Source organism: Hippoglossus stenolepis, chromosome 17 (genome assembly GCF_022539355.2).
Source record: "Hippoglossus stenolepis isolate QCI-W04-F060 chromosome 17, HSTE1.2, whole genome shotgun sequence".
In the NCBI taxonomy this organism is placed as follows: domain Eukaryota; kingdom Metazoa; phylum Chordata; class Actinopteri; order Pleuronectiformes; family Pleuronectidae; genus Hippoglossus; species Hippoglossus stenolepis.
This window is the reverse complement of record NC_061499.1, coordinates 13,656,544-13,680,041: the sequence shown is the minus strand read 5'-3', so window position 1 is coordinate 13,680,041 and position 23,498 is coordinate 13,656,544. Positions and strand designations below refer to the sequence as shown.

Below are 23,498 nucleotides of genomic sequence, written 5' to 3'. Positions count from 1 at the left end.
AGTCTGGATCTCGTGCGTTAAGGCTTGTGCACATCTGCTTTTGGCTGGGTCGCAAAGTTGCAGAGGAGGGACTATACTTTGTGTGTGCGCGCGTGTGTGTGTGCGTGCGAGCACGCTCTGCACTGTAATGCGCAGCAGATGACCACTTGGGGGGACGGACTCTTTACTGGGGAGCTGAGTGTTTCTTCAGACAACATCAGAGCGCTGCGCAAATTAATTCGCTCTATATAACATGATGCTGATCAGTGATGGAGCCGCGCGTTTGATCAATACATCATCGGTCTCTCCACTTTTCCGATCAACAAGTGGATTATGGTCTCCGGCTTGAGAGAGGAGAGGGGCGACTGCACCTGAAGAGCATGGAGAGAACGGGAATGGATACCGGTCACATACTGGCAGGGATATGTTTTTTCCTGCTGTCGCTCCATGGCTTCAAATCTGCCTCGGCGGCGACAAGCTTCTGTCCAGAGCGCTGCGACTGCCAGCAGCCGCAGCACCTCATGTGCACCAACCGCGGGTTGCGCAGCGTGCCCAAACCAGGCACGCGTGCGCCCGAGGAGGTGCTGATCTTCAGCCTCGGGGGAAACTTCATCACCAACATCTCTGCCTTCGACTTCACACGGTACAGTGACCTGGTGAGGTTAAACCTACAGTTCAATCAAATCCAAACGATTCATCCTAAGGCGTTTGAGAAACTCTCCAAGCTAGAGGAGCTGTATTTGGGACATAATCTCTTATCAAGTGTGCCTGCCGGGACTTTACAGCCCCTAAAGAAATTAACAATCCTCTATGGGAATAATAATGAGATTAAGAACATTACACCGGAGCTCTTTGGCAATTTGGAGAGTCTCGTTAAATTGCGCCTGGATGGCAACTCAATAGAAGCACTGCAGGACTCTGTTTTTAAAAGTTTGACCAGTCTGCATTATCTCCATCTGGAATCCAACCAGCTGCAGCACATTCACAGAAACGCTTTCTCCAAACTCACCAACCTGCGCTTTCTAAACCTGGCAGGCAACAAGCAGTCAGCCGTGCATAATGCCCTCACTTTTTCCCAACTCAAAGCCCTGACAACGCTGCTGCTGTCTGAAAATGAAATCCAATACGTTGGAAACCACGTCTTCCAGAACCTGAAAAAGCTGTCCAAGCTGTCCCTGAGCAACAACAGGATCTCTCGCCTGGACGGCGGGGCTCTGAAGGGGCTGTCGAGCCTCAGAGAGCTCCTGATTGATGGCAACGAGCTGGAGGAAATCCCCGCCGGTCTCCTGGACCCTCTGGAGCGCATCGAGGAGCTCGACTTCAGCCGCAACCGTATCTCCACTGTGGACCCTTTGTCTTTTTCTCAACTCCAACACCTAAAGGTGCTGAAGCTGAAGAACAATTTCCTCACCAGTCTCTCTGGTGACATTTTCGCCCTCAACAACGTGCTTTACGACCTGGATCTCCATGGCAACAACTGGACGTGCGACTGTCGCCTGGAGGAGCTGAAGAGATGGATGACTGCTGCACACTCTCAGGGCAAATTGTTGACTGTTTTTGTGCAGTGTCATCACCCTGCAACTCTTAGGGGGATATATCTGGACTATGTGAACAGCTCCCAGCTGGAGCCCCTCGGAAACTGGACCGACTTGTGCATGAGCCAAGGTGGGCCCGAGGAGAGCCGGGGAGGGGATGTAGTTGTAAAAGTGGAGGGGAAAGAAATCACAGATACAATGAAGCAGGAAGAGAGAGGTGGAGGAGGTCAGCTGGAGGAGACAGAAGGTGTCGATTTAAGACAGGGGAACCGGGATGGGGTGATGGTGCAGAAAGAAGCTGAAAAATGGAAAAGAGGGGGACAGGAAGAGGTGGGGATCCAGGGAGACCAGGAGGGTCCGGAGGTGGCAGAAACCTCTTCCTCACTGCAGAGAAAGAAACCAAAGGAGTCACTCAGTCCAAGGTCACGACCTGCCGGAGAGGCAGCTGGGAAACGTGCCAAAGGGAGACGAAGGTCAAACGTCATTTCCAGAACGGATCCACCGGCCATTTCCACACCAGGTCACAGGAACGACTCTGATTCAAACACCACAACTTCTCCTGAGCAGTCAGGAGAGAAGTTTGATCTTCTGAGGTCCGATCAGAAGGAGGCTCTGCCCGTCATCACAGATCCATGTGTGTTCAACCGCCATTTTATCACTAACGTCTCAGTGGATCTAGTTACAACGAGTACTGTCACTGTGTTCTGGACCACAAGGGACCATCACCCCTACACACCAGGATCTGGGCCGGGCCTGGAAGAAATCCACTATCGCATTCTGTTTGACCGGTTCGGTGCTACAGATCGTTTCCCCCGTTATGTTTACGCCCGTGGCAAAGCTCGCTCTGTAACCCTTCGAGAACTCAGCTCAGATTTGACCTACATCGTCTGCGTGGAAGGAGTAGTCAGCGGATCTGTCTGCCAGGTCGCCCCTCGGGACCACTGCGCAGGGCTGGTCACTCTCCCCAAGGCGCTCGCACGTGGCGGCACGCTGACCTCTGACCTCCAGCTGGTGACAGTGGCGACGCTAGCCGGGAACGGCGTTCTACTGCTGGTCATCGGCGGGGTCTGGCTGGGGCGGTGCTTGAAGAGGAGGTTGCAAAGGAGGAAGTCGGCCGTGCATGTGCGCCACATGTACTCCACCAGGCGACCATTCCGTCCCACTGTGGCCTCTGCCTCCGTGTCCGCTGACTTCACCTGCTACCAGAGCAGTCGTCCAGCCCGACTCGCACCACTGGAGGAGGGGGATCTCATTGAGTTCCCTTGTGACCGCTTTCTGGACAGCAGCGGCGCTCGCAGGGACAGTGACATGCAGAGATTCTCTGACTAGATCAATAAAAACTATTCTAAAATGTTGAAACTGTACAACAGAGCAATATGCAAATTGGTCTGTGCCACAATCTTGAGTGTTTAGAATGCAGAAAATATAATTCCTCTCAGTCGACGCAGTATGTGTGCTTGTGGCTATGAACAAACCAATTCAGTAATCCCACCATTTTGAATTTGGGTTTCTCACTGGAACCACAAGACAACTGCTAAACAGCTGAGCTCATCAGGGCCTTCTCAGACACCAGAGGAAGTCCATTCCCTCCGACTTCCTCTTCCTGCTGTGTGCCTTTTTGTCTTCCATCACTTCCTCACACCTGCGGCTTTTTCCTGAATGTGTTTTTGAGTGTAAGTGTGTGCGCGTGAATGATGGGACCACTGATTTCAACTATGGTGCTAATGTTGAGTTCATAGACATCTTAATGTCTCATATTTCTACAGTATGTAATGATGGGCTGCTGGTTGGCAGGAGAAGAAAACACTTTGGTTTTGTAACACATCTATCATGTTTTATACTTTTATATGAAAGTTTGTATCGTTGTGCATTACATGAAGAAGTAAAATCCCCAACAATGTGATTGATTTTGTCATTTGAGTGTTAATGAATGATTCAATGCTATAACATTCTGTATGCAGGGCTTTCAAATATCTAATCCACTGATTACAAGGGGATTATATTTCCTGAAATAGAGGAATATATAGAGCACCCTCTCTATTTATATATTCATAAAAATAATACATTCATACACAAGGATTATTTGCATCAACCTCTTGAACTCAGCAAAGCAGGTCATGTTCTTGTTTTCATTTATTAGCTTTGTTTGCTTGTTATTTTTAAACAATGAGATGTTCTTCCTGTGCAGCGGATATTGAGGATGTTAGAGGGAAACCAGTGTGTGAGGGATACACTGAACTGTGTGTGTGTGTGTGTGTGTGTGTGTGTGTGTGTGTGTGTGTGTGTGTGTGTGTGTGTGTGTGTGTGTGTGTGTGTGTGTGTGTGTGTGTGTGTGTGTGTGTGTGTGTGTGTGTGTGTGTTTGTGTGTATGTGTGTGTGCATCCATGCTTTTGTATGCGTGTCCAGATGAGATCTGGCAATAATTAAGCAGTCCCTTTTGTTTGAGTAGACGGGGGTGGAGGGCCTCCCACACTTAGTTCAAATCACACAACACACTCACAAGGACACACTCTCACAAGGACACACGCACACGAACACACGCACACACAAACACACACAAACTTATTTTCATATCATCAGAGAGCCAAGATCTTAAAACATCTATGTATTCCAGATTGTATTCTGTAACAGAGGTTTTTTTTTTACTCGTAAGTTTGGGAGACTTTTCTTTTACTCATGTTTTTAAATAAATAGGCAAAAGCCCACTTAAAAACAGGATGTAATCTAGTTGCTGACCACTACAGTTATCATGGTCAGCCACCACCTAATAAAACCAGTCACTAGATGGCAGAGTAGACCATACTGTTTGTCCAGAATCACACTGATGATCTCATAAATCACAGTTTACTGGGTTTATCTTGTAAAATGACCCACAACAAAAATACCAGAATAAATGTTTTTATTTTAGCATTAGATTTACAGCGATTGTCAACATCTTTACAGTGCAAAAAGTGTAAATTAAATTACTGTGTCAGGGCTTGAGACATGAAGTGTTGCTTCGAGGCATTTAGTATATCTCAAGGCAGTTGTTAAGTCGTATTTTAAATGGCTTTCCAAGACAGGCGTGGGTTTGATTTGACATCTTAAAATAAACATTTATTCTTTGTCTTTCCATTAGTTATACATATATATAAAAATACATAGTTTTGACAGAATGGCATAAGGTGTGCACTTGCAGCTGCTCAGTTAAAGATATAAACTAATACATAGGCTTTGTTTTTTTAAATTAGTGCAAGATTAGAGCGAGAGAAGACTGAAATTATGCTTTATGATATGATGATACGTGTGTGTGTGTCTGTGTGTGTGGGTGTGCATAGTCAGTGGGCAGCAGGCAATGTCAGATTGCTGTGAACAGAAACAGGCATTTTCTGAACAAACACGGGATGCAGTCACCACGAAGCATCACAGTTTTCAACAAGGCTTTCAGAAAAGGGCATTTTTTCCCCTGCCAAGGACATTATGCTTTCACCCAAATCGGTTGGTTGGTTGGTTGGTTGGTTGGTTTACGTAAAATAATGCAAAAATTGCTGGACGGATCACCACAAAACTTTGTGGAAGGATGGGGTATGGGACAAAGAACCCTTTAATATTTGGTGCGGATCCAGGAATTATTTGATCACTTTCTTTGATATTTTCACTGATTTTCCTGTGAATAATCAATAAAGGGATTGATTTCTATAAGTATGTGCACCTTGATTGCACTTAAGGGGACTGTTGGGCCTTGGCGGAGATATGCGCTTGACTGAGTGCCACTCTAGTTGCACATGTTATGGAAATGAAATCTCTCAGCATGTGTTTCTGAAGCAGAAAACTTGAAAAAAATGAGAATAATGTTGAAAAAAATAATCCCTCAGTGTTCACATGGATTTATAAATTCACCATCCAGTTCAGTATTTCATCTGCAACGTAAAGAGATCCACAGTCGGGTGAGACTTTCATGACAGAACCATATTTCAGTCCAATCGTACCCCCTCCTCGTCGGGGCTTGTGTCGCCCGCAGCTGTCGAGGAGGTGGAGATGCTGTTGTGTTGGATGGCCAGCACATGAGACGCTGCGGGGCCGACAGGAGTGGGACTTCCTCCTGCAGCTGGACACAGAGACAGCTGTCAATCAAAGTCACTGACCTTGTGTGGACTGTCCGCTCTGTGAGGTGCGGGGCCCCGACCGCACGTGGTTTATAATACGAGCCACCGGATGAATGAAAACAGTTTACAGATTAAAGAAAAATATCTCTTTTATTTTTAACAATTGAATACTGTACATACACGTAAAAAAAAAGACAACAGTAGAAATATATGGATACAACACATGCCAACTTTGCATCCGTCGTTGTTCTCTAAAGCTCAACACTTAAATCGTAATGGCTGTTTTCCATTAAAGCCACAAGGTGCAGTATTTAAATTTTTTAAGGTCAGTTACAGGTTCAGTTATTGTTGAACATTAACTTTAGCCTGGCTGGAGTGCAAGATGGGCATGGTCTGCATTTCGCTGCATGCTAACTTCATGCGAGTGCAACAAGAGCTCTGCACTCCAGGGTATTTTAAACACCGGCAAGAGCTGCTTCATTAAATGAGAATGAAAAATGAAACATATTCTCATTTGAATGAGAGTTCAGAGTGCAGTGCCTCTTCCTGATTGGTTCTCCACAGGAATCAAAGTGCAGGAACGGATGCACTCATGGGGATAAAAGCAGAGTTTTGACTCTCAAGTGCTGTTTAGTTGAAATTTTAGGTCCCTGTGTGTGTAGAGGGTCGGTTTGGTATAACAAGACTGGATTATACCCTCAGCGGTGGATGGAGATGATTGGTTTCAGGCGTCTGGTGATATTTCTAGCGACGGGTACAGGGTAAGGGGGTTTTACTCACTGGGGTACCCCTGTGATTCTCTCTGCCGGGTGGTGACAGGACATTCCTTGTGGGTGAGCAGAATCTGCTTGAGCTGACCCACCTCTGACCTCAACGACGTCACCTCATTCTGGAAACATCACAGAGAAACACTCAGTATCCTTGAAGTGTGGATTGTGTGTGTGTGAGTGTGTGTGTACTTGACTGTGTGCCCCACCTGTAGCTGCAGGTTTGTGTGCGTCAGCTCCTCAGCTTTCTTCTCCAGCGACGACACCCACACCTTCCTCTTCTGCCGGCAGCGGGTGGCCGCAGCCCGATTGCGCTCTAGAAACTTCTGCCTGCGCTCGTCGGGATCCTGCTCTGCCGTCCTCCGGCGACGGTTGCTGCATCCTCCTTCTCGTGCCCCGCCACCCCCTGCCTCCATGTCAAGCTGGGAATGAGAATGGTGCGAAGGGTGCATCTGCTGTTCAACTGGTGATAACTGCAAACAAAACAAAAACAAGACCGGTAACCTAACTGTGCTTGAGTGCAGAAACACAGGGTCATGTAGATGTAAAGCACCGTACCTGTGCTGAAACAGGCAGCGGAGGCGGTGATGCCTGGTGAAGGTGAGAAGGCGGTGATTGGTGAGCCTGAGCGTGCGGTGCGTTCCCTGAATGGTGGAGCTGGTGGTTGAGCGAGTTCCCCTGCAGGTGATGCGGAGGAGGGCCTTGGCACCGCTGTGGGTAAGGGAGGGTTGGAGCTGGAAGCTGTGGATGGTGAGGATGATGGTGGTGTCGTAGCGGAGGGGCCTGGTGGCACTGTGACATCATGTCCATCACATGACCCATGGATGTGCCGGGATTGTGGATGGAAACCATTCCTGGGTGGTGCTGTTGGAAATGATGACCCAGTGTCTGTTTGGATCTCTGAGTTCGGATGAAAAGATTAGAAAACATGAATTGATGTATACACACTTTTCTTCTACAAATATACAATATATACATCAGAGAGACATGTGACACAAATATTTATTTAGATTCACAAAATCCAGATCATTCATTTCACCTATTCACAGATATTAGCACTCAACACATACCAGATTTTTTAAAATCAATATCTCTTCATTATTGCTTGAGAGAAAAAAAAAAGACCCCCAATATCACAATGTTAAAGAAAGTGAAAATATAATCCTGGATCCACCCCCAAATTTGAATGGCTTCTTCCTCGATCCATATCACATCCTTCCAGCAGGTTTTGTGGAAATCAATCCAGTAGTTTCTGTGTAATGCTGCTAACTAACAAACAAACAAATGCTGAATACAACATAACCTCTGTGGCATTTAGATATTAGATATGTCATGTTCCATTGCAGTCGGTACACTTGAGCTGGTACATCAACACCACAGGGGAAGAGTTTGTGATTCAATGGAAACACTTTCAGATGTCTGTCATGGCGGGTGGGGTGTGTTTCACCTCCAGGAACCAGTTAAATTAGCAACAGCAGATCTAACCTCCCGACCTACAAACCACTTCAGGTCAAGCAGCCAAACCTTAGAGGTAAGAATCCCCACAGATATTCCTCTACCTGTAAATAACTCCTATCAGCCATAAACTCCCACGTGGTCAAACGCCACCGTCTCTCCTAATCCTCGACAACACAACCCGTGAAGACGACCGTAAATAAGACGGACAACGTGTTCCGTCCGCAGCTCGATATCTTCACACTTTATCATTCCAGCGTATCATCTGACTAAACAGACTGTAAGAGCTAAATTAAACCTCGTCTCACTTTTCTCCTACGCTCAGCAGAGGAGGAGAGCGAGAGAGGAGGGAGAGGTCATGTTTGGAGCATGACATCACCCCTCTCCCCACCCCCCCTCCCAGGCAATATTGCTATCTGCTCCCTGTTACACAATATTTCTTTAAGAGAAGAAGCTGGGTTTTTTTCCCCTCTCTCTCTCTCTTCCTCTCTCTTTCTCTCTCTCTCAACCATTCAGTGATAAAAAAAAAAAAGGGAGCACATTTAGCGGCTGCCAAGGATGAGGTCACTGAGCTGTCTGTGCCAGCGTTACCAGCCAGCCAGCCAGGCTGCCAGTCAAACACACGCACACACACACGCACGCACGCACGCACGCACGCACGCACGCACGCACGCACGCACGCACGCACGCACGCACGCACGCACGCACACACACACACACACACACACACACACACACACACACACACACACACACAAGAGGACGGGACACAAGTAATTCTTCTCTGTTTACTACATAGAAACACCCTGACACTGGGGCTGGTGATTACATCATGGATCGCCTTGGCCTGGATGACACACCACGCTGATATTTCTGTCTGGAGGGATCAGTGAATGAAGACATGAAACTGTACACTGTACACTGAGCCACTCGTCAAATGTTTACTTTACTCGACTTGAGCCAAGTGTGGAGTTACTGTACAACAGAGGTTAATACATCGAATACGTTGATTTTTTAAGGAAGACAAAGTCTCCTCTCATACTGTGACAATGCAGAACATCAAATGCAACTTAATTACTATAGAATCTGAAGAATGTGTGTGTGTTGTGTGTGGTCCAGATATTACTGTTGTTGTGGGGACTTAGATCTGTTTACAAGGTCACATTATGGTGACAAAAAGTCACAAAAAAATTTAGGTTAAGTTTAAGTTAAGGTAAGGGTTATGGTTCGGTGAGTAACTATCGTTAAGTTTGGTGTACGTCTCCAGGAAATCAATATAAATCAATTTCATGTCCTTGAATGTCATGGAGACATGACTGTGTGTGTGTGTGTGTGTGTGTGTGTGTGTGTGTGTGTGTGTGTGTGTGTGTAAAAGAGATGAAGAGAGGTTCAGATTTGAAGCTACGACCTGAGAGGCTTTGAAAGCTGAAACCACTTTTCATTTGCCACGCTATACACAAGCTCTGCAAGTCCCCATGATGAAAACAATGAAATATAATAATTACTGACAAGAAATTTAAGGTGAACACATGTTTGTAGGTGAGGTTAAAATAACGGTTCGTTGTAAGTATGGATAAGGTTAAAGTAATTCTCCATCCAATGAATGTAAGTCAACGTAAAGTCCTCTGAAGTCGGGGAGACTCTACTGTGTGTGTGTGGAGGGAGAACGCGTGTGTGTGGTTGCAGGGTGATTTCACAGTTTTCCCTGTGAAGTTGCTTTTGATAGCACACATATTTAACAATTCATACTACATGCCCCTGGAAAGAGGAAATGTACTATTAAAGAGGGCAGAGATTGAGAGCATGTTGACACAAGGAAAATATAACAACCTAAAAGTCGGAGAGAGCATGTAGATGGTGACGTCCTGTCCTGTCTTGTGTGTGTGTGTGTGTTAAAGTGTTGAATCACGGTTTCCTGTATATCCTGATTAAAAAGGAATAAATCAACTTCACCTTTGTCATAAGGAGTGTCTGATTCAGCATATTTCCTCATTTTGGTGCTTAAAGCCAACACGTGCTGTGTTAATGTTCCAAAACGCTTAAATACTTTTTCAAACCTTTTCACTTAAGTGTTGACTGAACAGATTTTCAGTATCAGGCAAACTACAGGAGACTCAGGGATTAAAGCAAAAATGAAAGTCTTCTCATCGAATTTTATTTCAGGCCAAGTCATAGTCCCCATATATATTGTTACGTGTTCAAGCTGTCCAGCTTATTTTTATTCGGGTTTCTTGCCATATTTGCCATATTTGAATAGTGGTCCATTTTTTCCACCGTGCGTCACTTCCCATTGGGAGACAGCTCCGAAAAAGGTGGACAAGCACTTAGTCTTTGACGCCGGCTAAACAAGTATAATTAGAAAGATTCAAGCCCCATTCCACTACTGTTATATAATGTAGCTGCTTTTCTGCCATTTTTTTGGCATGTGTTTGCTTAAACATACTGGCTGTTGGATTTGTTTGCAGCACAAACGTAAAAGATTTGCCATTGTACCCGAGTTCACCGAGCCAGGCCCAAGTGCGCCCATGCAATCTAAACTGAATCACCTGACAGTTCAGTGATACCTCGTTCTCCTTGCTCTTTGCTTATTTGCTTATTTTTATTAATACAGATCCTCTCTGGAATACTCCCAGATAATAATGCCAGCACACTTGTCATAATATTTGGATGTGTATAGAGAAGAGAAGAATGATATCATAGAGTTAAAGGTATACTTTGACATTTCAGTAAATACACTGATTTTCTTTCTGGCAGAGAGTTAGATGAGAAAATCAGTACCACTCTCATATCTGAAACCACAGCTTGTAGCCAGTTAGCTTAGCTTAGCATAAAGATTTAAAACAGGGGGGTAACATCTACAATGGATCTGTCCAAAGATATAAACATTTGCCTTATTTAACATATTATCTTTCATTGGTTTAATCTGTAAAAAAAAATGTAACTCACTGTTTTACGGAGGGTTATATGCTATGTCTGGGCCCAACAGCAAAGTCTTATTTTTTTACACGTATTACACTTACACTGACACAACCTATCCCAGGATTCACTGCGCGATGACAGACCATTTTTCAAAGAGGAAATGAGACGAGATGCCCAGTGATTGGGTATCACACTCCAATCATGAAAAGCCTCTGTCGAACAAATGCTCTCATTTCAGTTTGGCCTTCATCTTCTACACGGCCCACAAGGACCTCTTCCTTCGTGGGCTTGGTAGACCGTGTCCTCTATAGGCGGCCCCTAAATTGGAACACAGCTATAGGCTAGTTTTGTTCCTGCTGCACAGAGCTAAACTCACCGTTTCAAACTTTTCTAACCCTCCGCCAGAAAGCAAAAATATTCCTTTATGTTCCTTTAAAACCACATGCATGTACCACTAGCGGTCTAGCCGTTACACCTAATATTGTCTAAAATGGTTATTACTCCCTCAGCAAAGCACAGCGTTATCACCGGGGGAAGAAAAAGAATATTCCACCGAGATAGAAAGATAATATGACTGGTGGTCAGTACCTGAGGCGAGGAACAGGCGGGGTTGTGTACGGGACCTGGTATCCCCATTAGACAAGACATCTGCTTCTCTATCTGAATAAAAGAAGAAATTGACACAAAAATAACCTTTCAACCGTGACAAGAGAAAGCATCAGCACCAACACGTACACGGTCCTCAAGGTCACATCCATCTGGAGTTTGACACTTTTCATTAATTCATCCACAAGAGTGAAGTGAATTCTTCTGTCAGCCATGAATATTTCTAACTCGGGGGATCTTGACCACTTTGGCCACTTTACCTGCATGTATAAATGATAATGCATGCAAGTGTGTGTGTGTGTGTGTGTTTGAGTGTGTGTGTGGATAACTTGTATTATACTTACAGGCATGTGCTGCGCAGACGCTCCCTGCATGGCGGGATCAGGCAGCGTGCCAGGTAAGGAGGCCGGCAACGGTTGCCTCTGTCTGTTCCGCATGTAAAGGAGGGAGGACAGCGGCCCGGGAACTGGGCTGTGCGCAGAGAGAAGGAGGGACGGGTCACAAAGTGAAACCTTTATTAGCTGTCTTAATAGAAAATGAGTTTCAGATAGATCCATCCATCCTTTATCTTTACAGCTTAACCTTTGAGGGTCACAGGCGGGAGCTGGAGCCAATCCCAGCTGACATTGGACGAGAGGCGGGGTAAACCCTGGACAGGTATCGCAGGGCCAACACACAGAGACAAACAACCATTCATGCTCACATTCCAACCTAATGTTAATTTAGAGTATCCAATTAACTTGCGGGAGGAGGCCGGAGAATACCCATGCAGAGATAAATGAAACCAGGAGGCGAACCGGGGGAGGCGACAGTGCTACCCACAACACTACTACTCATGTTAACTATGACTCAAAGGAGAAAGTCAACAAGAGCCATCTGCCCGTATTTCTTTTATTTCAAAGGGTTTGTTCACCAAAATAAAAAAAAATAAAATAAAAAAAGAATCTTAACCTCACACTTACCTCTAGAGGTATCAAAACATGAGTCTAGTTCCGGTTAATGTTTTCAGTTTTGAAATATCTGTTCCTTGGATTTTTACCTTCACCCCAAAACAATGAAGGTGAATGGAAAAATTACATTATAAAACAATAATGTGTCTTTTCAGAAACAATCCTGTGTTTTTTAATGGATAACCTATCACAGACCTTTACTGTGAAGAGTTGTTCACACAGGATAACACATTGTTATTGGAAAAAGATGATTCTATCGAATTATTAGGCTAAATATGTTATTTTTAAATGTTGCGCCACAAGTCTAATTCTTTTCACTGTCATTCTACAACGACAAAAACTGTTTTGCCATAATTGTAGGCTAAATTGTATATAATTTAAACAGTTGAACTTGGCCTATTTTCTCCTGTTCTAACTATAATTCTTTCTTACCAATGTGATAAAGCCTTCTTAAAGTAATTTTTATCCGGTCTTGGTAAATAAAATGTTTCCTCTTGTGCTCTTCTTTAGTGTGATTAAGTGTTTCACATTGTCTAGATGCAGCTGAATGAGTGCATATGCTGATTAAAATAATTTGATCACAACCCAGTTGAGAAAAAAATGGCAGATTTCCCCAAAATGTGGGCACATAAAAATGAAACTACAGCTGAAAACCACTGGAAGTGAGCGAGTAAATATGCTGTAACCTGGATGAACCAACACTTCTGGTTGTTCTGGTTGATCAAAAATGTGAAGCCCCAAAAAAAAAAGAGTTATCGTACATGAGTAAAAAGGCGTAAACAGAGGTTCGAGGTGAGCTGATGACAATGGAAACTATGACGAGTCGAAAAAAGTGAAAGAAAAGGGAGGGAAGGAAAAAAAAGTGGCAGCTTGGGAGGGAGGAGAGAAGCTCAGGGATCACAGCGGGGAATGCAGAAACCCAGGGTGCCATGTGCTGACCTAACCGCTCTGGCTCCCGGCCAATCAGACAGCGTGGGCCTCCGTGGCCGTGCTGAGGTCATCGGCAATGATGTCATCACTGAATCTGGGCTATGTGGCCCCCGTTTAACGCACAACATGGTTCAGACAAACCAAAACAACATTTCCTAATGTAACCACAACAGTTCTACCGGGCCAACCGCCAGACACTCAGAGACCAGGTTGCTATGGAAACCGGTGATAAACACGAGGAGAAACAGTCAGACTCACAATCCATGGTTCATTTAGTTACACTTTGCTGGTTTCACTGACTAACGCTGTGTCTAGAATCAGCTGGTACTGATTTATTGTCAGCTCTCCCTCTCCCCCCTCTCCTCTCTCTCTCCCTCTCCCTCTCTCTCTCTCTTCACTGTCCTGACTGGTCCTGGACAGATGTGCGGACGTTATTATGTCACCGTGACAGAGGCTTGGTTTCTCTGCTCTATCTGATGCAAGCATTCATGAGTAATAGGTTCGTAGAGAGGAGATAAGAAAGTGTAAGATTTTAGATAAGAGAAGAAAAGTTAAAAAATCCTTCTGAGCCTCCAAACTATAAAGAATAATCTCATAAATATCAGGCACTCTGGTGGGATTCTAAGTGTTGACAATGTCTGCAACTTCCCCATTTGAATCTCTCTTGAGGCCTGGTACCATTTCATTCCCATCTCTTCCCACGGTTGATGTCAATACCCTATATTCTCAAAACATCAATTACAATGCAAAAATTATCAGAGGAAAAACAACAACAACATAAACGCTGTTAAAAAATGTTAACATGAAACCAAAGAATTAAATTTATTCACTGGAGACGCATCAGTACAAAAATTACAAAAAGCCCACTATACTATACAATATAATATAATATAATATAATATAATATAAATGGGAAAATACAGTGAAACACTTCAAATTTGAACACATCTATGAATTATAAAATTTGCTAAATCTTCAAATTAAAATGGTGAAATATATAAATGAGTTTATGTACTGTCATGTAATATAATGTATGTATTTATGTAATTTAATGTAATATAAATTAGCATAACATTTTAATATAGATTAATTCATTAATTCTTCATTTAAAATTTAAATTGTCCCAGCCTGTGGCTAAAGAATTTAGAATTTTTAGTCTTATAGAGTTTTATTTAAAAAAAGTTATTAATTCATGTGACATTTTAATTTAATAAAATGATTAAATTGTGTTAAATTGTTGCATTCATTCAAATTTGACATGGTAATATCAAACCAAAAACTGTTTCTCATTACAATACAGGCCAAGATTGAAATTGCTGTCATAATTTACACTTAACCCATTAAACTCACTATGTAATCTAATATTCACATGGCTGAGCGTCTACTGCCGTTCACAAATCCTAAAAACTGAGCTGTTGGGAAAAGGGGGGAGCAGCTGCTGGGAGCTGATCAGATGAAAGACAGGAACTCCTCTAATCTGTCTCTTGAACTGGGTGATAACCAGGGAGCCGTGGAAGCTGCCCAGACGCTGACAGACTCGGAGTCTCAAAAAAAAAAACATAACCCTAAACATAACGGTGGTGTCGTTATTCGGTGGTTCTCCATCTCTTTTGCTATTACTTTGTTCTCTTAGTAAATTGACAAATTTAATTTTTTTAACCCGCTATTTCTCTCAGTTCATTAGTGCAGTGATAAATTATGCAGGGGGGAAATGCCAGTCTTCACCAGACAGAATGAGTTATAATATGTCAGAAACAGGAAGGGCGAGACGGGGTGAAGGTGAGGAAGAAAGGGTGAGAAAAGGCAGATAGGAAAAAAGGAATATGTATGTATGTGAAGCATTGCTGCATGAATGAATCAATATTAAAGTGTGTGAGTGTGCACTGATACTCACCCTGAGTGTGTGAGCGTGGAAGAAGCCTGGGTGATGACCGATCCGGACTGGGAGGAGGACAGCGTTTGCTGGGCAGCCAGGTTGCAGCTGGGGCCCATCATGGGGCCATGACACTGTGGACGTTGCACAGCGTGGGGGTGGGGATGGTGCAGCGGTGGCTGGGGATGTGGGTGCTGAGGCTGGGGATGCGTGTGCTGGAGCTGAAGCTGGGGTTTGAGCTGGTGCTGGCTCATACAGGACGGCCCATTATGGGTAAGCGTCTGCGGGGGAGAGGCGGGAGTGACAAACAGCTGGGACCACTTTTGAACTCAGACAGCAATATCTGCTTTCACTGTGTGTGTGTTTTGTGATCTGAGGTACATGCATGTGTAAATGTTTTGTAGGTGTGTTTGATGTCTAGCTATTTCATTTACAGGGCAGAATGTGATCGTCTGGTGTGTGTTTCCTCGCAGGAGGTCAGATATCTGCAGACGCCTAATTGGGTCTGACTGATTTTATCTCCCTCACACTCCAGTGTCAATCAAAACACAAAATGTACGGACTTCAGAAGCAAACACCAGTAACAAGTCTGTCTTCAATCTTCCTTTTTATGTGAATTTCTTTGTAATTTTACTTATATACTATGTTTTCTTGTGAATTCACCTGTTTGCTCTTTTCCTCTTCTTGTGCTTGAAGAAACTCTTCCTCTATCTCCTTGAACAGACCAACCTCTTCACAGTTCTGCAAAAATCGTGTTGGAGTTGGCGTCTGGTCTAGAGTCATCGCGAATGAATAAACACACAAAAAAGGAGAAGCGATTTTTAAAAAACGAGGAGACATTCATGTATTGGCTTATTTGCTAGAGGAGAAACAAGTCTCCTCTCTGCCGCGCTCTGTCTCTGCCTGAGATAACATCAGTCTGACTCTCTGAGCCATCTAAACATGCAGGGGTCAAAGGTCAGCCGGGCTCTTTGTTTTGACATAAGATTTCCTGCAGGAGATGTGACAAGCTGCAGGACAGTCACACACACACACACACACACACACACACACACACACACACACACACACACACACACACATGCACACAGAGCGCAGAGGTCAGATGTCAGGCTGATGTTTATGTGCAGACAGACAGCTGTTTCTATGGTTACAGCCAGTGTCACATGACAGTGGTCTGGTAGTGGGTGCATCATGGCGGTCCAAGGCCGGATAGTTAAGCCACTCATCATGCTGCTTTTGTGCATCCTATATTAGCTGCGTGGACGCTTTTATATTTACAACCTTAAAGCTGTGAAGCATTTCTAGAGCTGTCTAATAGATCACTGATTTTGCCATTAATTAATAGCATTTTTTTTCATGTTTTTATTTGAAATGATTCATTGTTATATTCAGTATTACATTGTTTGAGTTTTAAAGACATTTTTTCTATCACGAAAGGCATCTACAACACAATGGGACACAAAATCTGTGCACTCCCATAACAGATTCTTGTCGGGTCAGCAGATGTTTTTTGAATGACGACAATTACGCCTCGAAAGTAGAGAAGGAAGATGAGGAATGTACAAAATCTCTAAAAGAAGCAGTCCGTTTTTAAAAGATATATCTTAACACTTTCCAGATGAAATCATAAGCTGATTAATCAGTTAATTGATCAACAAAAATTAATTGTTTCTGTAATTATTATTCGGTAAGTGAACACGCCAAACACTCTCTGGTTCCTGCACCTTAAATGTGAGTATTTGCTGCCTTTCTTTGTTGCATATGAAAAGAAAATTGAACATCTTTAGATTTTGGAGAAGAAAATCTATCCGAACACATACATTGGTCTCTTTGTCATTTTTTACTTTTTTTCTGACAGTTATTCAAGGAAGTGAAGGGCAAATTATTTAGTTATAAAAGTAATTGATTTACAGTGATTTACTCATGTTGGTGAATTTGATACTGATAAATATTTTGTCTATGTAGCAGTAAATTAACATAATCCACAATCCCTGGTGTACATGATAACAAATTGGGTTAAGTGCTATAGGCTAAATTAAGGTTCCCTGTGAGTAAATACATAGTAACATCCATGCAATTCTCCCGGTAGATTGTCCCTCACTTTTACCCGATATCCAAATAAAGATTACAATATTCAAGATGACTTGTGCTGACCCCTGCGCACTGGACCCCCGCCCCACTGCTCTAAATCCAAGTGGGCTGTCGCTAATGGCACTATCACTATGTTTGGTCTAATCTGATGGGGTACAGTGTTCATGCTGCAACATGAGCAGCTCCATGTCACAGCACAGCCTATCTGAAGGGAAGGAAGCTTGTGTCGAGCTTATCTGATTTCATACTGAATATCACGCACCATCATTTGCTCATCGAGCACTGATCCTGAGAAGGGGTCACCACATGCACACAAACGCACACACACACACACACACACACACACACAGAAACATGCAGTGATACAACAGCTGAACTGAGTGACCTGGAGTATATCTGAGCAAAAAAAGATGGGGGGGGAAAAGATTAACAGTGTTTATGGGCATATAAAGGGACCAAGCTGCAAATTAAAAAAGCAAACTATCCCTTTAACATGATCGGTGGCTGTCGGAGGAAACTCAAGTGCCGTGCGTCTCACCTGTAAAGGCCGTGTCTGCTTTGATGGCGGGGAACTTGAGGGTCATCTCATGCTTGCGTCTGTGGATGATCAGGTGCTCCTCTGACTGGAAGCGCTGCAGCACACCGACAGAGTGAGAAAGAGGTGAAGAGATGCGTGCAGCTGTTCGACATGACACACACAGGAGGGGACGTTTGGTTAAATCAGCCCCTTGGCCTGTCTTATCAGTCATAATGGTCAACTACTGTATATAGACATATTATCTTTAATAATAATGATAATAGTAATAATAATAATAATGAAATAATGATACACATCATAATCAAACATTAAAAGCAGCTCTGAAAAGGTGATTTTTAAATTTGTGCTTTGAAGGTGGACAGTTCAGTCCAGTCTCTGATTAGTTTGGGGAGACCGTTCCAGAGGGAGGGGCAGCACTGGAATAAACCCTGTCACCCCAGGTCTGGTGCTTTGTGCTACATCCATTGTATTTCTTTTTCTATTCCTTAAGAGTACGCTATGTGTACATATTGAACGTTCATATTACAAATAAAACATTTAATCTAAAATCCTGAACAATCCAATAATTATTAGCCTGGAAATCCACAAGCATAGACACCAAGGCTGCACAGTTGACCTCATATAACAAAAAATCACTCAGTTATAGCTGTGTTTTTAACTCTATCCATTTGTTTGTTGGTTTTATTTGTGTGTTTGTGAGCAAGATTACACACAAAAAGAACGGCAGAATTCCATGACACATAGTGAATGGATGCAGTATAGGTCACGAAAGAATCCTTAACTTTTTGGTGCAGATCCAGATCAGGGGGCAGATCCAGGGATTTTTTTTTTCACTTTCTTTAACATTGTGAGATTATTTTTTCAACCAATTTCCCAGAGAATAATTCATGACATTAAGGAAACTATATGAGTGTGTGAAATTTGTTGCAGCTTGAGTGAATTGGTGCTGGTGATTCTGGTTTTTACTACTATTCTAATAATATAATAATTAATCTCAGACAGCCTTAGGAGTATGGTAAACACACATATTGTGTGATTATATGACAAATCACATCTTAAGTCTTGAACAATCCTATAATTATGAGCCTGGAAATCCACTCTCTTTTTTTCCCAGCAAACAGACACCAAGCCTGCACAGTTGACCTCATATAACACTCAGTTTCCATAATTAATAAGCATGTGAAATAATCCTGTCTACAACATTTAATTGTTTAATTTATAAGATTTATAATGATTATTTTTCTTTGGGATTTGTGGCCTCTTTAGCGAAGGTCTTACTCACACACACAGTACACACAACTAACCTGAGAGCAGCCCGGGGCGCCGCACACATAAGGCCTGTCCTGTTTTTCATTCATGTCATCCACAAACCTACAAAAGCAGAAGAAGAGCAAACTTAACCTGCGGCATCATCACACTGCCTCATGACGCTTACATTTGTATTTACACAGACAGTTCCCACCACCAGTAACTGTGTATGATACAGTTCTCCTCCGAACATGACATATTGTCGTGGAAGCATTGTTGAAGAGGTGTGTAATGAGATAGAGGCCACAGATGATGGATGTCACAAATCTCTGCTGAACACAAATCGTTGTTTTCAGGACAAATACTGTAATACAGAGAAGCACTTTGTGTTTTTCCTAACTATCCATTACTGTAAAAACCAAAGGGCCTCAAAGTCCTTGCAAAGTGTAGTCACGTGACATAAAAATCAAGTCACCACATAGGCTCGGATACAAAAAATATCAACACAAACGCAGAATAGAGCATAATAACAAAACTCGCTTGCACCTCAATACTAACCCAGGCTTGACCCAGCCTGCTCTCCATGATGAGGAGATATTAAACCAGTGATGGGGCGGAGGGGTAATTATGACAAAGTGCAACTGCTACTGGCCCCTTCATTTTCCACTGAGAGCAAAGGAAGAAGCCTCCCTGACCCGAGGCATTCCTCCGAGCCGCATGTCACCAGAAGATTCACACACTCCCAGAGATGACACAGAGGTCATCAGGTCGAAGAAGAAGAAGAAGAAGAAGAAGAAGAAGAAGAAGAAGAAGAAGAAGAAGAAGAAGAAGAAGAAGAAGAAGAAGAAGAAGAAGAAGAAGAAGAAGAAGAAGAAGAAGAAGTGTCTCTTAGGTGGAGATTATGAGTTATGCATTGGATACATATTCGCAGGTAAAAGCGCTCTAAAACTTTTGGGTCTACTACATGAGCCGAGAGCAGGTCCTGATGTTATGGGAAACAGTGAGAGCTAAAGAAAGCAGCGTGGAAAGACAGGCCAAAAGTACATGCTTCCATAAGAAATGGAAAGTGTGTGTATGTGTGTGTGTGTGTGTGTGTGTGTGTGTGTGTGTGTGTGTGTGTGTGTGTGTGGGTTACATTAGGGTGATGGAGAGGGGAATGGAAAGGGCAAGTGGCAGTGAGAGAGCGACAGAGAAAGAGGGAGAGGGAGAGACAGAGAGAAAGAGAGAGAGGGAGAGGGAGAGAGGAGGATGACACAATGAATGGAGGAGAAATGGAATGAGGGAGGGAGGTGGCAGAGGGAGGGCAGCGCTGTTAGGCCTGCTCTCCTGACAGGTTTGAACCTGCCTCAGCCCCCATTTTCCAACCCCGGGCAAGGTGACTTCATAAGTGTGCGTGCGTGCATGTGTGCGCGCATGTGTGTGCGTTAGTGTGAGTGTGGGCATAAAGGTTTGTGTGTTATAAGACAGAATGTGTTCACAATACCCCACTTGTAGGTAAATACAAAGGCATGATAACTCAGTTAAAACACAGGTTATCATTGTTTAATACATTTCATGTCACTAAAATGTAGTGTGTATCACTTCTTGTAATCATGTAACATAATGTGATATTTCATACAAACAAAAAACTAACACTATTAAAGATAATCATAACTGTCCTCAACAGTTTTTTCCCTCTTGCTCTGGCAGCTTTTGTAGCACACGAGCAGACTCAGCACATTTCCCCCAAAACCTTCTGTCACAGTGGTTACATCAATGCACAGTGACGTCACCCCTATAATACATAAATCCAACAGACACGCTGCCCATTTAAGACGGATTAACAAGCACCAATAATACATTAGAAAAAAACTTATATTTCCCGCCTCTTCCTCATGATCACGACAGCAACGGACGATGAATGACACGACAGAACTTCTTCTTTTTTTAAACACCTCTCCGCTCGCGGATGGAGACACAAGTTCAGAAAGTTTAAAAGCGACTCACTGCCCCTCAAAGTTCCCATGTTTCGGCGGATGAACGTCAACAACCGGCGAGTGGAGCGCGATCAGCCCAAGTACAGCGGCAGTGAGCGGCGCATCCTCCGGCCACTCCGGGCAACATGACCCGGTGTGGGTCCCCGTTATCTACGGCTCCGTGAAGTCAACCTGCCCCCCCCCCCACCCCACCCCCCACCTTTCATAAAACACCGGCACCCAGCTGTACGAGCCCGCTGCTGTCACACCCCCCAAATAGACACCAGCGCTCAACGCGATGGAAAAAACAAAAAACTTATAACTAAGAGAGTAAAATATGGAAAAAAAACATGAATAACAGACGTGTGCGGGTTTGCTGTGTCGGTGCGGTGAGTTTAAAGTGTGTTTCCCTGAATGGAGGGTGTCGATCGCTTACCGACGAGTCGCGCGGGACGAGCGGCGCTCCGGAGGAACCACGTTGGACTGGAGCGAGATTACAATACGTTCTATTTACAGAAGCATTACATCATCCTCCCGGTGACGTCACGTGGGATTCCTGAACTTCTAAATCATTGCGGTCCCGTACGGAGAGAGGGGAAGGGGGGCGGGGTTACGGCACCGGCCGGTAGGGGGACGGTACGGGACGGGAGCCGCGGTGAAGTGGTGGAGCTGGAACCGCCGGTGGAGTCACACGCACCGGAGGCAACGTGACGGGACAACGGGGCCAGACCGGGTGGGGTGGGGTGGGGGAGGATGAGTTGTTTTTTATTTTCACCCTCTCCTCACTTTGTGTCTGAGCGGGACGTCCCGGCGGCTGGATCGAGTTCATGCGTCTAAATGAGCAACAGCTTCTTTCAAAAACTTCTCTCAGAATTATGACGCTGTTTGTTCTCTTACTATGAGAATATACATTTTTTTCATATTTTAATTTCAAGCCTGTTGGTATATCTTTTAGAATTCAGGCAAGTTTAGGGCACGGGCTTTGTGTGTGTGTTCGTGTGTGTGTGTGTGTGTGTGTGTGTGTGTGTGTGTGTGTGTGTGTGTGTGTGTGTGTGTGTGTGTGTGTGTGTGTGTGTGTGTGTGTGTGGGATTTGCTGTGAGGTATAATTGTATTGATCCAACACTGGGGTAACTCACTTGTCAGAGTGAGGTAGATAAGAGAATAGAGATAAAAAATAAAAAAAGGGCAATAGAATAAATACATAAAAAGATGTATAAACAGAAAATACAGAATATGTACATAATATGGACACTTCAATACAAAAATATTGTTTATCTAGACTTGAGTCTAGTGTGAGGACATTTTAGAACATCGGACAAGATGGTGAATATCCCTTGTAAGTTTGAAGGTCTTCTGCACAATTTAAGTTACAAACTATACTTTGACTTGGAAACTTGTGAGAACTGGTTTATTATTGTGTTACATTCTCCATCGTCCGACCTTGACAACTGTTACATATAAGCTATAATAATACATTTTGCAGTGGCCTCTGTTTTCTCTAATGAGGCTTTTCTATCAGTTGCTCTCATTGAGATAAATATTTATTTTTCATGGAAGACCTCAAAACATTTATAACACTTTATAACATTTATCATTTATAATAATAACTTATAGTCATTTAACCAGCAAGCACAACATGACATATCTTAGGTGAAACAACCAACAATCGCGCAGAAAAAACATAATTAATAGATACGATTCATACACATAAAGGTTTACATATTGTATTACAGTAATCACAAAATATATTGTAATAATAATAGTAATGACTTATAAAGCCCCTTCAGCAGTTACAAAGTGCTTCACAAAGAGGACAAATTAAAAACAAGAATGTCATTTCAATCAAATACAGCAAATGATAGAATATCTAAAATCAATGACAGCAGAAAAAACAATCAAGCTCATTTAGCTAATTGCAAGAAACAATCAAGTAAAAGCCATTCAGTGAAAGTAAGTGTTGGATAATAAAGCTTTGAATTCTACCCCACCTACTTTTCATTATAGTGTAAAGGCCTTTGTATCCCCTTTAAGGATTTCAGTCAATTAGCACAGATTTAATGTTTCCAAAACCAAAAACATATACACTGTTAGGGAACTGACATGTTGTATGTCATGAAATCCCATTGGCCACACAAACCCCATGCAGGAGAGACTCTGGTCATTCACACCTCCACTGAGCTGAGCCATGGAGTCACATCTCAGCCATGTTTGGTCAAAGCTTTCCGGTGCTCCAGGCCGGGCAGGAGCTGAACAGAGTAGGGGCTATGGTTTTGTTGTGGTTGAAGAGCAACACGGGACTGAACTGTACTGACTCATCATCCACCAATCGCCTAAAGTATGCAAATCCAGGTCTCCGTGGCAACAGAGAAGAAACAGGAAGTTGTGATGATGTCACTCTGTGTTTTGAGCTCTTCCCCCACATGTATGTGATTCACCGAGTTTTGTTTTCAGTGAGGATAAGGGATGTTTTACAGCATGTGTGTGTCTCTTGGTGTGTGTGAGTGTGAGTGTGAGTGTGAGTGTGAGTGTGAGTGCGCCTGGGAAGAATGCAGTCATACTGAGG

General features: G+C 43.5%; 2 protein-coding genes across 7 annotated transcripts; one reads left to right on the top strand and one right to left on the bottom strand.

Annotated features, from left to right (window-relative positions):
- Positions 1-125: 125 nt before the first annotated feature.
- tril (TLR4 interactor with leucine-rich repeats) lies at positions 126-3,417 on the top strand. The gene has a single exon (XM_035182930.2). The coding sequence runs from the start codon at positions 360-362 to the stop codon at positions 2,841-2,843; it is 2,484 nt and encodes an 827-aa protein (XP_035038821.1). The 5' UTR covers positions 126-359; the 3' UTR covers positions 2,844-3,417.
- A 973-nt stretch (positions 3,418-4,390) lies between these two features.
- Positions 4,391-21,545, bottom strand: LOC118124791 (cyclic AMP-responsive element-binding protein 5). 6 transcript variants are annotated; one of them, XM_047344154.1, is made up of 12 exons: positions 21,371-21,543; positions 19,036-19,102; positions 17,732-17,872; positions 17,579-17,589; positions 15,763-15,872; positions 15,121-15,380; positions 11,691-11,817; positions 11,329-11,400; positions 6,925-7,266; positions 6,576-6,839; positions 6,380-6,488; positions 4,391-5,601 (listed from the first exon to the last, which is right to left on the bottom strand). In XM_047344154.1, exons 6-12 carry the CDS (start codon positions 15,351-15,353, stop codon positions 5,468-5,470), a joined length of 1,281 nt encoding a protein of 426 aa, XP_047200110.1. In that variant the 5' UTR covers positions 15,354-15,380; positions 15,763-15,872; positions 17,579-17,589; positions 17,732-17,872; positions 19,036-19,102; positions 21,371-21,543; the 3' UTR covers positions 4,391-5,467. The 6 variants fall into 6 exon arrangements, with proteins under 6 accessions (XP_047200110.1, XP_035038825.1, XP_035038822.1 ...); XM_035182934.2 differs by lacking the exon at positions 17,579-17,589; XM_035182931.2 differs by lacking the exon at positions 17,579-17,589 and having other exon boundaries at positions 17,732-17,825; positions 21,371-21,542.
- Between the last annotated feature and the right edge of the window lie 1,953 nt (positions 21,546-23,498).

Coding starts and splice junctions, on each gene's coding strand:
- tril (XM_035182930.2), top strand. CDS start 360: ATGGAGAGAACGGGAATGGATACCGGTCACATACTGGCAGGGATATGT.
- LOC118124791 (XM_035182931.2), bottom strand. CDS start 19,089: ATGAATGAAAAACAGGACAGGCCTTATGTGTGCGGCGCCCCGGGCTGC. Junction 17,826..19,035: donor GCGCCCCGGGCTGCTCTCAG/GTTAGTTGTGTG, acceptor GGTGTGCTGCAG/CGCTTCCAGTCAGAGGAGCA. Junction 7,267..11,328: donor CCGCCTGTTCCTCGCCTCAG/GTACTGACCACC, acceptor ATCCGAACTCAG/AGATCCAAACAGACACTGGG.